Source organism: Chelonia mydas, chromosome 1 (genome assembly GCF_015237465.2).
Source record: "Chelonia mydas isolate rCheMyd1 chromosome 1, rCheMyd1.pri.v2, whole genome shotgun sequence".
Taxonomy (NCBI): domain Eukaryota; kingdom Metazoa; phylum Chordata; order Testudines; family Cheloniidae; genus Chelonia; species Chelonia mydas.
The window spans coordinates 239,609,212-239,627,405 of NC_057849.1; the positions used below are offsets into that span (position 1 = coordinate 239,609,212).

Here is an 18,194-nt window from a genome sequence, read left to right on the forward strand (position 1 = left end):
AAGAATAAGACTACCAGAGATGTGGTCACTGAACAATTTCTCAGTTTTCACTGAAACACTGAACCAGACTGATATTAATTTGACACTGTGTGCGTGCGTAGAGCAATACTGAAGGGGTGCAGACAACTACACCTCTTTCTTTTGGTTATCCAAGAGGACCTACCTACTATGCCTAGGCTGGCATGCATGACAGGAAGGGAATAGCTATTAATATTTCCTGTCTTTGACAGAGGATGGATACTGAGAAGTGAGCATAATGATGTAGTGTAAACATTTTAATCATTCCAATTACTTTGATGCTCAATATCATTCTTAATTTTTTTTCGCTTCTACTTTAATTCTGCCTGTTTCTTGAAGGATGACAGTCATGAGAAGACTCAAGCTTGAGACAATACAGACCTCTATCAAGGCAGTTGCTGAGACAGCTTCCAGTACTGGAGTTTTAGTTAGTAGAGACAGAATGTACGACAGAGGTTTGGGCCAAGAGTGGAGGAAGGAAAGGAGCAAAAATAAGAATAAAAAGCAATAGGTTTTGCTATGTTTAAGTCTTAAGGAATAGAAGCAAACCTTAGACTGTGTCTGTAGCCACTGCAACATGACTTGAATGCAAATAGTTAGAGTTGAACTTGACATAACTAGACTAGTTCCTCTTTAATCCAAAGAAAGCATAATCACAGCAAACATCAACAGCAGTAGCCAGCTAGCCATTACACTCCACCCCAGCAGGTAAAAGTAGACTTATATGACACAATTTCCCAGGAAGTCCCACACAAACCCCCCTACGTGTTGCAGGGCTCCTGACAATCCTCTATTGCTATAAGTTCTCATCTGCACTAATAGTTTTGTTCTCTGAATGAAACTTGTTTCTTCTCCACCTCCATGGAGCAGCAGCCTCTAGCAAAGACAACTAGTTTGTCTTTTTTTTTTTTAACAGGCAATAAAGCTATTCTTTGCATTGAGGAGTTTGAACAACGGTAAAAGTAGCAGAAGAAGCCAACATGTGACCAGCCCATTCTCTGTGAACCACGGTTTGGGAATGGCTGCTTTAAAGCACCAAGCACTAATCTTCTACAGAAACCAGACAGTGACATGGATATCAGTTAAGTGTGCAAGACCATTTCACAAACAAGCATGGAAGACAAAAACAGGAATAACCTATACATTTCGCACATACTACTTCTGCTCTTATCTGAAAACTCAGGGCAGAGGAAGAAAAGTTTCAAAGAAGAATTTTGTGGTGAGAGGGAGAAGGTGAGAACAGTTGAGGTACAAGAGAAAAGGCTGCTCTTATCTGGGAGGCAATAAACCACTAATCAAATAGCATGCGACATACTGACATGAGGCTGTAGGAAGGGAAGTTACTTAACTTTGTAACTGGGTTCAAAGTTAAGTAACTAAGCGTATTACACTGTGGGTATGAATGTGTTCCACATGCCTGAGACCAGAGAATTCTTGCAAGTAGAATCTGTTGGTCTGCATGTGCTCCCCTGCTCTCCTGGTGCTGTATAATGAGAGGGGTAGGGCGAGGCAGACAGACTGCCTCTTTGGTTCCATCTCTACTGAGAATTTTGCCAATATCTGAAGCATAGGGGAAGGAGGGCGGGTACTGGAATACAGATAAGGACCTACACATCTTGAACTCCAGTTGCAAAAGTAAGTAATTTCCCTTTGTTGTTCGAGTGCTGGTCCCTGTGTATTCCACTGTGGGTGACTGACAAGCAGTACTCAGAGAGGAGAGTGAAAGGATGTAGGTGGTTTTGTTTGTAAAACCTCTGTCCCAAAAAATGTGTCAGCAAAGAAGTCTTGGACCAAAGCATAATGTCTCAAGCATGTGTGGATGGAACGCGACATAGCTGTCCTGCAAACATCAAGAAGGGGCACCTCTTGGAGTAATGATAGTGAGGCCCCTTCTGACCTTGCAGAGTGAACCCTTACCCTGTGTGGGTGAGGAAGCTGTCAAAACTGATAACAGAGTAGGATACAACCAGAGATCCATTTAGAGATCCTCAGAGGATATAGCTTGACCTTGGACTCATTCTGCTACAGTAATGAACAGTTTAGGTGACTTACTGATCAATTTTGTTCTCTGCAATGCAAATGCGTGTCATATGCCAAGAGAATGAAGTCTCCTCTGCTTGGGAGAGGCTTGGGGCTTCAGAAAAAACATAGGTAAATGAATTGACTGGTTTATGTGAAATTCCAAAACTATGTTAGCAATGAATTTCGGGTATAGCAGTAGCAAGACTTTGTCCTTATGTAACACTGTGTATAATCTTTAGGGCCCGGAATACATCTACCCTTCTGGCCGAGCCAATGCCAACAAGGAAGACAACATTCATGGACATGAGAGACATGGAATATGTAGCTAGCAGTTCAAACGGTGGCTTAGTGAGCACAGAAAACACTAAGTTAAGGTCCCAGTGAGGGGGTGGCTTTTTTACTGGTGGGAAAGTTCTGATTAGACCCTTAAAAAAACTGGCTGTTCCTCGGTGAGTAAAGATGGAGTAACCATCCAAAGCAGGTAACACACACTGATTGCCACCAGGGGAACCAATAGCAAACTAAAAGAAAGGCCCATCATCTTCAGAGTAAAAAGATAATCCAAAATAGCAGTAATGTCTGCTGTTTCTGGAGAAATACGGTTTTGCTGAACCCAGACATAGAAATGTTTGCACTTGGCAAGATAATATTTCCTGATGGAGTCCTTTTTGCTCTTATTAAGAATGGTTTGCATGGTTTCAGAACAGGAACATTCTAAGTTTGATGCCCATCCAAATACCAAGCCATGAGATGAAGTGCATCAAGGTTAGGATGCTTGACTCTGCCATTCTCCTGGGTTAAGAGATCCAGGAATAATCAAGTGCTGATAGGTGGATTGGACACCATTTGTAGAAGACTTAGAAATAAGAACTGCTTGGGCATTTGCAGTGATTAGGATGACTCGTGCCTTGTCCAGCCAAACCTACTATAGAACCAGGGGAACAGGAGGGAAGACATAACTGAAGTGATCTGTCCAAGGTAGTAGGAGAGCTTTGCCTTTGGAATGCTTTTCTTGAGCTCCTCTGGAGCCATATATGCTGCATTTTCTGTTTGCCTGGGAGGTAAACAGGTCCTCAGTGGGGGTTTTCCACTGAGTGAAAACACTATTCACTACTGAAATGTGTAACTCCAACTCAGGATAGATGGTGAAATGCCAGCTGAGGCTGTCTGCCAACAAATTCTGGGTTCCTGGAAGGTACTCTGCCAATAGGATGATATGGTTCTTGATACACTAGTTCCATAGGGTGAACACTTCTATACACAGGGAGACAAATCTTTTTTCTTTCTGATCACTTATATAGAATATGTTTATTCTGTCCGATACTGTGAGTATATGGTGAAACTGGATGAATGGTATGAATGCTTTACAAGCCTCTCAGATTTGCCAGAGTTCCAGAAGATTTACATGCATTCTGGTCTCTTTGGGTATCCAAATGCCCCCCACCGTGTGACTGTCCATCTGGGTTCCCCAGTCTCACAGGGCGGCATCTCTAATTATTGTCTTATTAGGTTTGGGGAACAGGAAAGGAACACTTACATACACTTGTCCAGAATCTTTCCATCAAGTTAGTGAGGCCCTCACTCTGGTAGGATTTGTCACTAAGGTGTTCATGCTGTGCTTACTTGGTGTATATACTGTTCGGAGCCAAGCCTGCTGGCAATGGAAGTGGAGTCTTGTGAATGGTGTGACATAAGCACATGCTGCCACAGTGTCCCTGGAGAGAAAGGCAAACCCAAACTGATATTGAGCATAACCTGGTCTATCAGGTTGTTAATGGCACGTCTGTCCATCCATTGGGAGATAAGCATTCACCCTGAGTCTAAGGTTGCTCCTATCAATTCTATACTCTGTCAGGGTCAGGATAGACTTTTCCACATTCAGACAGACTCCTAGGGATGACAGAAGATGAAGCAGCAATGAGGTTCACGCAAGGGCTTCTAGGAGTGTCGGGCCAGTTAGATGCTAGTCATCTAAATATGGGAAGACAATGAAGCTGCTCCATCTGAACTGCATTGCTACTACTAGAAACACTTTCGTGAAGACCCTGGGTGTGCTTGCAAGACCAAATGGGAGCACCCTGTATTGATAGTGCTTGGGAGCCACCATAAATCTGAAGAATCCTCTGTGGGCAGGGTGAATACCCACATGAAAGTATGCATTTTTACTATTGAGAACTGTGAACTCCGGGTCCTTTTCCAAGGAAGGTGTTATTGATACCAGTGGAGCCATATGGAATTTTTGTTTACAAATAAAAACACTGAGCCATCGCAGGTTCAGAATAGGTCTCCATGATCCCTTCTTTTTGGGACCTTAGACATATTTCAAATAGAACCCTTTCCCTTGTTGTTGAAGAGGTACCTGCTCTATATTCCCTGATAGAGGAGAAATTCTACCTCCTGGAGGAGAATCTCTGCATGAGAAAGGTCCCTGAAGAGGGACGGAGAAGAGGTTTTGGAGGGGGCGGAGAGAGAAACTCGACGATGTAGCCAGAATGAACAAACTCCAGAACCCACCTGCCTGTTATTGTACTCCAGTTGTGGTGAAAGACTGCTAAACGGCAATCAAAGGTTATGTGAGGATTGCGTGAAGATGGCATCAACAGTGGTTCACAACTCACAAGAATCCCATCAAAAGTATCATCTGGCTGGGAGTAAAGCTGGGTTGATGTGGTCAGTGTGGAAGGTGCAGAAAATTGTGGCTTCTGCACTTTGTCTTTAATGAGGCAGTTCATAGGCTTGCTGGTGGTAAAAAGGTTGAGGCATAGGCCTTGGTTTGTAGGGATGTTTGTGGTATTTCCTCCTTGAGGACACCACATATACCCAGGGAGTGGAGGATTATGCTAGAATACTTTAGTGAGTGCAAAGACTCATCAGTCTTTTTAATTGAAAAGGTCAGTCTTGTTAAAGGGCAAGTCCTCCACAATGTTCTGGAACTCCCTGAAGACTATAGTCATGGTTCTGACCAGCAGCTTGCCTTCACAAATAAAAGCCTGAAATTGAGCCTGTCCCTCCAAGGTAAGTTGGCCCCAAAATCTAGTAATTCTGAATACTTGGAGAATGTATGGGCAGAGGCCCAGGTCGCCACCCTGCAAATTTCTGAGATGGGGACATTTTTAAGAGACATGACTGAGGCAGATGCAGATCTTGTGGAGTGTGTACGGATTCCCGACCAAGGCAGCAGATTGCACGCATGGTAACAGTGATTAATACAACCGGAGACCCATTTTGAGTCTTTGAGCTGATATTGTGGAACCTTTTGATTTTTCTGCGAATGAAAGGAAGAGTTTTAGGAGATTTCCTAAAGTCCTTAGTCCTGTCCAAATAAAATGCTACAGCTCTCCTAACATCTCGCATATGCAATATCGCCTCCCTGTTATCACAATGCGGTTTTCGTGAATTAGCTGATTCATATGAAAGATGAAGGCTACTTTAGGGAGGAACTTGGGAAGGGGCTCAACATAACTGTCTTTAAAAACGACTGTATGCCATCAGTGCTGCTATTTCCCCTATCCTTCATGCTAAGGTAATGACCACTAGAAATGCTGTCTTCATGGACAAGTGTAACAGAGAGCAAGTTGCCAGGGGCTTTGAAGGGTGGTCTCTCAAAACTAGATTGAGGTCCCAGATTGGCATGCATGATCTGACATGCAGGAAGGTTTCCCATGCCCTTAAGGAATCTGTGTGCGATTGGGTGAATGAATACAGAGCATCCATCCACTTGACGGAGGAAGGTCAGGACAGACACCTCTTGAAACCAGGAGAACCGGGCATACCCCTGCAGAGTGACCCCCACCCCCAAAAGGTAGGAAAAAGTGAAAGGTTTGGGTTTTGTTTTGTTTCTAGAACCATAAAGAAAGAAACAAACTCTAAATTACTAAATTTCCCTGTGGGGAGATCCCCCTCAAAATAGAGAGAGAAAACATGTAAGGGAAAAAAAATTGAATGAAAAAACAGAAACTCTAACTACTAGAAGGAAACGAAAAACTCCAAGACTATCTACTGCTTATACTAAAACTATGAAAGAACGATGAGACTGCTCGTTCTGTTCAAGGCCAAAGGTGGTCGAGAAGAAATGAGGGAAGTTCACGCGCGCAGTGCTAGATAGCCTTGAGGTAGACCACGGGGGGGAGGGAGGAGAGGGGAGGAGGTGTATGCCCGGGCCGAACAGATACTGCTATCTAAAATCTCCAAATAAAGGTGCAGTGGGTGCAAATACACCTACAGCGGAGCACTGCTCTAAGAAGAATGCATGAATACCCGCAGTAGAATATACGTAAGAACTAGCACTCAAAGAAGAAAACCTCATTATAAGGTTCTAAAAGTCTTACGACTCTTTTCATGCTGTAGAAAAATTAGTTAAATTATAGATCCATCGGAAAAATCTGCTCACAATAATTGATAATTTGATAACCGATCAGATCAATTACATTCAGCTTGTGTCTCTAGAGCCATAAGACTCTCTGGGCCCCATATACAGTTCTCAGAATACATGAGTCTGATTTGCTTTCCTCTTGATTTACATGGTCCCAGACAGAATACTTCAAGTGTTGACCATAAGAGTGCTCTTTCCTTTATTGACATACTTGAGTCATTGTAGAGGACCACTGACACCAATCTCCCCATCCTTCAGGACCACCAGGAATAAGAAGGTGGATGATGACCTTATACCATTTCATCCAGCAACCAAAGAGGAGGGCAGGATAAATACAGAAGAAGCAACTTTTCCCTCTACAGGAGCAAAGAGGGAACAGAGAGGAGTAGATAGCATTCATCAGTCACAGGATTCCAAATCATCATCATGGAGTCGTCTCCAAACATTCTGATATTACATTTGCAGCAATATGGGAAGACTTTGATTTGAGAGTATAAGACAGCAGGAAACAAACATTGCAGCATAAAATCATGCCATAATTATTTTTCAGCTCTTTGGAATGATGTTTATAAAGTAGTTCTCCAGCTATTTAAGGCTGCAATAGACTGTAACAGAAACAAGGGTTTGCCCCATTTCTCATATTTGTCTTAAACCGTAAGCTCCTTGGACCAGAGGCCATGTCTGTGTGTTTGTATGTTGCTTAGCACAATGAAGTCCTGATCCTGATTGTGGTTTCTAAGGATATATCTACACTGCAATTAAAAAGCTGCAGCTGGCCCATGCCAGCTGACATGGGCTTGCAGGGATGTTTAATTGCAGTGGAGATGAATGGGCTCAGGCTGGAGCCCAGGCACTAGGATCCTGCAAGGTGAGTGGGTCCCAGAGCTCAGGCTGCAGCCTGAACATCTACACAGCAATTAAAGAGCCCCACAGGCCAAGCCACATGAGCCCAAGTCAGCTGGCACAGGCCAGTCAAGGTGTCTAATTGCAGTGTAGACGTACCCTATGTGCTCCTGTAATACAACATATCATAAATCTTCAGAACTAGTGATGAAAAACAGACATGATGCAATTTTCTTTCTTATTTCTCTCTCTCTTTTGGGGATCAGGTTACAAGGAAAGGTGCATATTTCCAAAGTCTTTCCCAAACGAAGGGTAATGATTTTAACGGTAGATCACTCTTGTGCATGGAAAAAAGAGTCTAAGCAATAAGCACACAGACAATTGACCTAGTTTCTAGAACTACAGCCCAAATGTCCTGTTGAATACATTGTATGTCACAGAGCTCTAGGGTTGTATAGTTTGGGAAGGAAGGAAAACAGACCAAAAGGGGCTGCATTTACTCAATTTAATCTGCTCAAACTGCTGTCCCAGATACAGAAAATTCTGGATTTGTAAAAGAGAAGATCCTATGGAAAAAATAAAAATAAAACTTCACTCCTGGAAAAATAAATTTCAGGCTGCTGTTTAAAAACATAGGGGAAAAGGTGGAAGCCAAAGGTAACTGACAAGACTGTAGAACTCAATACTCATTTTCAGTAGAACAAGAATGAATGCCACCCAAAGATCTGGGCTGGCACAGCCATCCAGTTCAGTAGTTTCAGAATAATATAATCAATTGCTGACGTTTTTGCCATTGAATTCAGAGGAATTTTTATGCAAGTCATTCTCCATAACAGAGGGGGAGACTGCAAGAGGTAAACATGAGCGCACAGAATAGAGGCAGACATAGAAGAGGATAAAATGTTTGTGCACATTCAGGGTAATGAGCTCTAGTACACAAAGAAAGCAGAAGCTGGAGTGGTGAATGGACCTACCACCAGCACAGACCCGTACAAAGTTGTGCAAGGCCCTTCAGAAGATCCTACAATTTGAGTTCATCCCTAAAACATCCAGCCCAAATAACAGTTAGTAACACCAGCAAGAAGACATTTGTTCAATATCTTCTTAAATGATCTGGACGATGGTGTGGATTGCACCCTCAGCAAGTTTGCAGATGGCACTAAACTGGGAGCAGAGGTAGATACGCTGGAGGGTAGGGATAGGATACAGAGGGACCTAGACAAATTAGAGGATTGGGCCAAAAGAAATCTGATGAGGTTCAACAAGGACAAGTGCAGAGTCCAAGAAGGCCAATGGCATTTTGGGATGTATAGATAGGGGCATTGCCAGCAGATCGAGGGACGTGATCGTTCCCCTCTATTCCACATTGGTGAGGCCTCATCTGGAGTACTGTGTCCAGTTTTGGGCCCCACACTACAAGAAGGATGTGGAAAAATTGGAAAGAGTCCAGCGGAGGGCAACAAAAATGATTAGGGGACTGGAACACATGACTTATGAGGAGAGGCTGAGGGAACTGAGATTGTTTAGTCTGAGGAAGAGAAGAATGAACGGGGATTTGATAGCTGCTTTCAACTACCTGAAAGGGGGTTCCAAAGGGGATGGATCTAGACTGTTCTCAGTGGTAGCTGATGACAGAACAAGGAGTAATGGTCTCAAGTTGCAGTGGGGGAGGTTTAGGTTGGATATTAAGAACAACTTTTTCACTAGGAGGGGGGTGAAACACTGGAATGCGTTACCTAGGGAGGTGGTGAAATCTCCTTCCTTAGATATTTTTAAGGTCAGGCTTGACAAAGCCCTGGCTGGGATGATTTAGTTGGGGATTGATCCTGCTTTGAGCAGGGGATTGGACTAGATGACCTCCTGAGGTCCCTTCCAACCCTCATATTCTATGATTCTATGAAGAAGATCTAGAAAGGCCCGTCAGTCGCGGCATTAGCGATGTTACAAATGAAAGTTCTGCTCAGGTCTCTTCCTCAACTTGTATAGTTTTCCTGACATTGAATGCAATGCAGTTAAATCCTGATGGGATAACGTAAAGAAGCCACTCTAATATAAAAAAAAAAAGTGTTTAACATGCCACATGGCATTTGTGAAAAATAAGAATTTCCATTTAGTTGCCCCAGGCTAATTGTTTTTAAAAGTGAATATCAAAACAAACACAAAATATATGTTATTTTCAATACTAGAGCTTAAAAAGCCCCAAAAGGTGCTTGGCACATTACAAAATGGAAGGTCAGAAAGTAACACATTGCTGTCCCTACTTATCTTACATCTACTCCTGAGGGCATTCTGTGCCAAAATATTTAAAATTCTGCACCAAAAAAATTAAAATTCTGCAAATTTTATTTGTCAAATAAATGTGGAGGCTCCAGCATGGCATTGAGGAGCATAGGCCACTGGCTGCACAGAGGTGGGAGATCACTGACCAGCTCCCCACTGGGACATGAACTCAGCGGTGAGGCTGCACCCAATCCTAACTAAGTGCAAGCACTGGGCCTGCCCTAGAAATATCCAGGGCCCTTTCCCTCCATGCCAGGTGCACCAGGTGTGGGCAGGCAGGCTCAGCAAAGCAGGATCCAAGTGTGGAGGGGCTTAATGTGGGGGAATCCAGGTGTGGTTTGAGAGGATTCTGTGTGTGGCAATCCGGCTGCGGGCAGCTCAGTGGAGGATCTGGATGCAGAGCGGCTTGTTGTGGGTTCTGGGCGTAATCGTACTCTGCAGGGGGGTCCAGGTGAAGGTGGTTGAGGCTCGGGGGGGCCGGGGGGTCTGGGTGTGGAGGAATAGAGCTCAGCCGGGGCGGTGGGGGGGGCTCAATGGGAGGTCCAGATGTTGGGAGAGTGGGGCTCAGTGGGGTGGGGATCCATGTTCAACTGGTTAGGGCTCAGTGGGGTGGGGATCTGGATGCACGTGACTCACCACAGTGGTCCAAGTGCAGGGGTTCTGAGTGTGGGGGGTGAGGCTCGGCGGGAGGGTCTGAGTTTGAGAGAGTCAGGATGCATAGGGGTTGGGCAGACGGGGGAGCAGCTTCCTGTAGAGGGATCCCTCCCCCTGCAGCTGAGGAGCAACAGGTGCAGGAAGCAGGGGATGGGGGAGTTTGCAGAGCTTCCTGCAGCCGGGGGAGAAATCTGGGGGTGGGTCTGACCTGGCCCAAGATGCCGTTCAGGAAAAGAGGAAGTCCCATCCTCCCCAGCCCAGCTCTGATCCCAGCGCAGCATAGGAGCCACCAGCTGGGTCTTGCCCAGTCCTGCCTCCTGCCCCACAATGATTTACCTCTCTGCCAGCTGCCCTGGACACCTGAAACATGCTGCTGGGGAGGGTCACATGATTGCTCTTGTGGCTTCCCTTTCCTTCCCTGTCAGAAAGTCATTTTTCTGCGGGGTAGCAAAGAAATCTGTGGGGAACACAAATTCTGCACATGCACAGTGGCGCAGAATTCCCTCAGGAGTATCCATCCTGACATTTTGCTGAGGGAGAGAAGAGACTACATTAAGGAGACAGAAGCTGTTTCCATGCCTTCTATGAAATCTATTGCTAGTGATTCTGATCCTAAAGGCCAGTGGCATCACCGTACGACATAATTCCTCAACCAGAAAATGAACAGGATTTAGAAAAATAAAGCACCATGGCACCAATGTAGAGAGAGAGAAATCATTGAGAAAAAAAGTACTGGAGTTAAGTATGGTTTGGACAAAAGCAAATGTTCCCTCTGCTTCATGTAAACTGAAGTTCACTTCTGTTTCTATGAGTACATGGAATTCCACAGCATCTGTCAAAGGGACTTGCAGCAACAATTAGCATTCCAGGCCCTACAAGTCTATTTGCCCAGTCTGGGCTGGAGGTCAGCCATATTTCAACAGTTTATTAACCAGAAGCATAAACTTCATTTATTTCTCTTCCACAATGATTTCAGCAACTTTTCCTCCCATCTCCTTTTCCCTTATAGTTCAGATGCATCAGCTCTACTTTCTTAACATCCAGTCAGAGAACTGCAGCCAGGCATCTTTAAACTTGTTTAAGAAACTGAGGTCAAGGACCAAAGCAGCAAAACCCAGAGCACATTTTCCCAACACAGGCATTTAAGGATTACTGAGAAAAGAAGAAATTGAATAATTAATTTCCACTTCCTTTAGCCCCAATTCTCCCTTTTACCCATATATCCCTCTCACCTCTCAAGTTCTGCTATCTTTTTATCTTTATCATTCTTCTCATTTTCCATCTCCTTCAGGATTTCCAGAAGACGATCCACTTCAGCCTGAGCCTTACTGGTTTCTTCCTGGTACAGTGCCACCTCTCGCTCCAGCTGCTGGAATCGGTCATTCAGCTCTGGGCTGGTCTTGGCCTCCAGTGTAGCTTCATGAGCCTGCAAAGAAATCAGTCAAGAACCGTCTCTCACACATGTATCATATATCCACAATCATTGCAGGGCACAAAGTACCCAAATAGCTACTTCTAAATGATAAATGCATCCATTAAAATGGAAAACGTCATGGGCACCAAGTTCCTGTAAGTTACACTGCATCAGTAGGATAGCCAATAGGAGAAGAATAATGAAATAGATGTTTTGTACGGGTTTTTTAAAGAGAGCTTTGACATTCAATTTGCACCATGCTGGAAGCTCAGAAAGAAAATAAATAATTTCAAAAATTATTTTTTCCAAATATGCCTATTTAGTCTCATCTTTTCAGCACCCCAACACAAGTTTACAAACAGAAGTCTAATCTGCATCTGATCCATAACACTCCAGTGCACCCATCACCACCTGTTAGCAGCATTAACTATGCTCTTTAAAAATAAAAACTGAAGCTGATCTCCTCATGAGGAACAAAAACAGTGCAGGTTAATGGGATAATGATGTGGGGGGGGGGAGAAATCAAGGGATAGAATTATACTTACTCATAAAAAAGGAATGTGCTTGAGAGTATATTTAGGACGTGGAGAGATGAAAGTACAAGGACTCCTAGAAATCACACTTTAGTGCACAGAGAAACACTATAATGAGAAGGCTCAGGACAAAGTGACCCCAGCAAAGAGCCTACTTCCGCTGCTTTGTGTACAGGAACAGTGCGATGAATTTATTTGGAACTAAACCTTGTTCCACTGAAAAGTCACTAGCGTATTAACATAGTGAATTTGAATCCAACAGTTCCCAAGCATGGTAAAAATAAAGCGAAATGGATATACATACTGGAATTTAAACTAACAAACCAAGGATTAGATACCCAATTAACACAGAACAGTTTTCAGCATATCTGGAGGGAAGTAGGTGGAGAGGACATTTATGCGATCTTTCTACTCCTCCTTGATCCCGGAGGCTAAACTAGTTCTTGATGTAAGTAAAAGCCTGGTCAAACATGCTCCAGTGGATCACAGTTTCCCAAAAGCTGTTCTGCCAGCCAAGACTACCAGAGCACACTGTAAAACCTATGACATGACTGATGTTTCAATTCCCTTTGCACTACTGTGGAAAGGAGATTTATAAGGTGCCATGATTTTGACCCAAAGTGTGGCAAACCTAAACCCACTATACTGGGAGTCCAAGAGCTACTTTCAAATGTAATCAAAGCTATAACTACAGCAGCATATAAATATTAGTATTAGAATCTGCTGCTTCCAAAGGAGCAATTATAATACACTAATAGAACAAACATAAAAGGTACTATAAACAATGCGTCCTAGGAGAGATCACAATAAGACAGTAGTGAGTTAAGCCTGATTTTTCGTCACAGACAGCCTGAATTCTTCCCTACTGAATATGGCTGCATCCCCAACCTCTCAAAATGTTTGTTTTAACAAATGCTCCTCCAGACCCTTTAAAATAATCCAAAATACATAATCAGATAATCAGGAAATGTGAAAAAATGTAAACTGGGCTGCTAGCCAGATTACTGAGCTCTCTAATCCCAAATAAGCTATAACGGCTAACGGAGATCTATTGTCAGGAGGACTCTCCTATTTAATATTATTCTGTGTTAATAAAAACACCTTGACAATCACCCAAGAGACCCTACCGAAAGAAGAAGGAAGTACATTTTCCATTTTAGAAAACAGAACAAGTCAGAGTGTCTGGTTCTGATAGAATTAGAGGGCTGTTTACACTATACACTATATTCATTACAGGTAAAGATACATAACAAATGATGTTGGTATGTAAGATACTCTCAACCACACAACGAAAATGGCATGTGATCTTGTGGAAAGTGGAAACCAGTTTGTGGTTCTGAATTACTGACTGACTTTGGTCCAATTTGTCTGTTACACAGACAATGCATTTTATATGGCCATGTGTCATAAATATGAAGGGAAGGGTAACCACTTTTCTGTATACAAAACTATAAAATCCCTCCTGGCCAGAGGCAAAACCCTTTCACCTGTAAAGGGTTAAGAAGCTAGGATAACCTCGCTGGCACCTGACCAAAATGACCAATGAGGACAATGAGGAGACATTTCAAAGCTGGGGGGGGGAGGGGGGGGCAAAGGGTCTGTCTGTCTGTGTGATGCTTTTGCCGGGAACAGAAAAGGAATGGAGTCTTAGAACTTAATAAATAATCTAGCTAGATATGCATTAGATTTCTGTTTTGTTTAAATGGCTGGAAAAAAGCTGTGCTGAATGGAATGTATATTCCTGTTTTTGTGTCTTTTTGTAACTTAATGTTTTGCCTAGAGGGATTCTCTGTGTTTTGAATCTGATTACCTGTAAGGTATTTACCATCCTGATTTTACAGAGGTGATTCTTTTACTTTTTCTTTAATTAAAATTCTTCTTTTAAGAACCTGATTGCTTTTTCATTGTTCTTAAGATCCAAGGGTTTGGGTCTGTGTTCACCTATGCAAATTGGTGAGGATTTTTATCAAGCCTTCCCCAGGAAAGGGGGTGTAGGGCTTGGGGGGATATTTTTGGGGGAAGACATCTCCAAGTGGGCTCTTTCCCTGTTCTTTGTTTAACACGCTTGGTGGTGGCAGCAGAAGGTCCAAGGACAAAAGGTAAAAGTTTTTACCTTGGGGAAGTTTTAACTTAAGCTGGTAAGAATAAGTTTAGGGGGTCTTTCATGCAGGTCCCCACATCTGTATCCTAGAGTTCAGAGTGGGGAAGGAACCTTGACACCATGTCTTAAATCCTATTGTATTCAGTTATCATACAAGAGAGAAAGCCAATGCATTTAGGTTTTTCACAAATGTGCATAAAGATGTAGAAGAGCAGAAATTGGATATAATCCCAATTTAACACTATGGGGCACCCTTCAACAGCACATTTTTTACACTGAAAAAGGAAATTCAAATACAAACAATACATTCCCATAATATACAAAGAAGCAAAAAGTGTACAATTAAGGTATAATCCACTAATTTAATCTTCAGTGTACAATGGAACACAGTAATAAAGGCATTAAGGCAGCTCTTCCATTGTGCCTGGGTACCAGAAGCAGCATGGTTCGGTAGTCAGATTTAGAGACTGGGAATAACATAAGGATTCTATTCTGGACATTGACTTGCTGTGAAAGATGAGAAAAGTAATTTAATCTTTCTTTGTCTGGATTTTCTCATCGGTAAAATGGGGATAACAGTCAGAGTTATAAAGCACTCAGATTCTTGAAAGAAAGGGATGATCAAGTATTAATGAGAACACAAGTCTTTCTCCTTTTTAAATGTGCAATTCATAGCCTATTTGTCACAATCTAACTCACATTATCACAATTGTAGGATAGCAAACAATACAAACAATGCAAAAACAGTTTCATTTATAGACTCATTTTCACACATAAAACTTTTCTGAACATTGCTTTTGGACTAAAATCAACCATGTTTCATCTCTGTTCAATGGTGAGTTTTGGAGGGGCAGTTTGAACAAAAGTTGAACAGAGGGGCAGTTTGAACATAGCTATCTGAGTTATGCAAGGATAACAATAAAAAACACCGTTTTCTCCTAATTCCTAAAATTACCACAAATTTTCTCCCATACACAGGAGTCAAAAATAGCTTTAAAATGGCATGTAGATAATCTTCACTGAGGAGCATGTTCACAAGCAAATTTGAAGGAAAAAAACCCTGACCAGATTATAAAAAACTGAAAGTAACTAAAAATATTTCTTTTGTTCTGGGTGGATAGATCACTGTACATTCTCCCTCCCAGGCCTTATCAATGACTCAGCTGACACAGGATATGCTGCACTCAAGCTGCTCCTGGTATACTTTCCATTATGGCTACTGTAAAGAGCTCAGTGAAGAAAATAGCAAAGTACTGAAAAGAAGCCCCAGTGCTTTAACTTCAGGAACAATCAACAGGAGAAAATCCTAGGTGTTAAAATATTGTTTATCCCAATAATTTATGCTTTTGCCATAATTTTTGCTCGATGCAATATTTGGCAAATTCTAAACTTTAAAATAACTGTCTTCTTCTATTACTAAGGAAGAGCCAACATAAATCATTGTGCTGGTGTCCTGTAAACCCAGCTTTGAAGAACAGAGTTTTCAGGCAAAGACGGTACCTGCTGCAAAAGTTGAAATTTATGGCTTGAATACACAACATTTTTGTACCGCTTTAACTATATCTGTTTGAAACCTGTATAGTTAACGTGGTACAACCCTTAGGAGTTATAAATTTAGTGGAATAAGCTACGCCAGTATAACTACCTTTATACTGATATAACTGTGTCCACACTAGGGTTTGACTAATTTAACTATTTTGATTTAAAAAAAAATCCAGACTCCTAACCAAAATACTTAAATTAGTACAAAACTTTGTGCAGACCAGGCCTTACTCCTCCTCCATGCTGTTTACTTCAAGGATGAAGAAACTTCTCTTTCCACTCCATCTTCTCATCATCTCATTCTCCATCATCTCACGGAGTTGCAAGCTTCAAACATTAATTGAGACTCAAACATCAACATTAAGTACAAGAAATTTCATTTTTTAGCCCTCTTTGGACAGTTTTTACATTTAAATGTAATGAAAAAGGAATGATGCACAGTGACCATTAAAAAAGAATATCAAAAATATGTTCAAGGCAGTTACAAAGAGGATGGTGATCAATTGTTCTCCATAGCCACTAAAACTAGGACAAGTAATCACCTTAGTCAGCCCACAGCAGGGGAGATTTAGGTTAGATAGCAGGAAAAAAAATTCTAACTCTAAGGATAGTTAAATATGAGATTACACCAAGAGAGGTTGTAGAATCCCCATAACTGAAGGTTTTTAAGAATCGGTTAGAAAACCACCGGTCAGGAATGGTCTAGGTATACTTGATCCTGCCTCAGCATAGGAGTATGAACTAGATAATCTCTTGATGTCCCTTCCAACTCTACTATTCTATAATTCTGTGAAATGCAAGAAAGTTGAAATTTCTATTGCCAAGTTAACCTGGCCATGTTGCACATTCTATATATTTCTGGTATACCGTCTTTTCCTGCTGTTACATTGATTTTTTAAAATAAAAATAGCTCTTCAATGTGGTATTTGAATACTGCACAAATACTCCAAGTATAGTGCCTCCAATGTTCCCTCTAATATTTTCCATCCATGTACGGAATGAATTTTGTGTTATGTACAGCACCAATATCGAGGTAATGTGCGGATGTGCACCACCAGTACAAACAAAAAACCTAAATATATACTTTTAAACAGTTCATAGGTATGGAAGAAGAAAGAAAGAATATTAAAACAAGGAATAATTAACAAGGAGCACTGCTTAAGATGTTTGTTTAATATGAAATCAAATAAAAAGAAAATTAACACTGCCCTTGGAGTACATGTATTTTATCATCCTTTCTAACAACTCAAGCTAGTAAACACACCAAAATGTGACATAGTGAAAACAGCTATTTAAATAAAACAAAGTCATGGCCATTAAGTGTAAGCATAAAAAATATGCACCAGAGGCCCAATTTAATAACCTACTCCTACCATAGATCACTAAGTCTTCATGGAAAGCTGCTCTCAAAAAATGAAGCATCTTCCAAAACACTAGCATGCTACCGACTTTTGCAGTTTCCAAAACTATCCCTCTTGCATGCATGTTATCTGCATACATAGCTCAGCTTTAAGATGCTATACAAATCTGAGTCAACTAGAAATAGTCATACTCTCATTGCAAATATTAATACAATATTTTTTGATACTGGGAAGGAGAGTAAACGGCATTCGCTCAGGCCTATACAATTCCTATGGGATGTCAACTCTTAATTTGATTAATACTTCACACACATAGAAAACTAAAAATAAGTAATAAAGCAACACAGACAGCAAACAAAACCACAAACAAACAAAAAGAACGAGGAGTACTTGTGGCAGCTTAGAGACTAACAAATTTATTTGAGCATAAGCTTTCGTGGGCTAAAGTCAACTTCATTAGATGCATGTAGTGGAAAATACAGTAGGAAGATATATATGTAACACTTGAAATACGAAGAGAAGTAAAACATCAAGTGGTTGGTTGGGTATTTTAAATGAGTGTTTAGGACCCATGCTGTGCAAGTGCAACAGACCCTTTAGAAACAGACAAGGTTAAGATTCTCCTGGTTTCTCATTGTGTGTATGTCACCAACTTAAAAACTCAGAGTAGGCTTATTAAGTTTTTACAAGACCCTTAAGTAAAGGGAGCACCTTAACACATGGCTTTGGAGTTTGCAGACAGATCCCTGCTTAACAGAGCTTGCAAATAAGGTCTTCATCATGCAAAACACCTAAGCACCAAACCTAGTGCTTGCTACTTATGAGTCAATGGGAGTACTAAGAGCCAAAACTATACCAGATAGCAAAGATCTGACCTTAAGAATTTCCAATACCTCTCTCTGCATGGAGTGCAGGCCACTTGCTGGAATCTTCTGCATATATCTCTCAATCAATTCCTTGCCATTGCAAGAGCCTTGAGAAGTGGTGCACCTCAGGGCTTGTTTACACTTGAAACACTGCAGCTACATTGCTGTAGTGCTTCAGCGTAGACACT

The 18,194-nt window shown here is 41.8% G+C and overlaps 1 protein-coding gene across 18 annotated transcripts in view; it reads right to left on the bottom strand.

The window, feature by feature from the left end:
* Nucleotides 1-18,194, bottom strand: part of ERC1 (ELKS/RAB6-interacting/CAST family member 1) — a 551,656-nt gene that overhangs the window by 313,528 nt on the left and 219,934 nt on the right. For all 18 annotated transcript variants that reach the window (XM_043540362.1, XM_043540357.1, XM_037877967.2 and 15 more), the window contains one exon: nucleotides 11,422-11,615. In XM_043540362.1, the coding sequence (XP_043396297.1) occupies nucleotides 11,422-11,615 (194 nt within the window). The remainder of the gene's footprint in view (nucleotides 1-11,421; nucleotides 11,616-18,194) is intronic.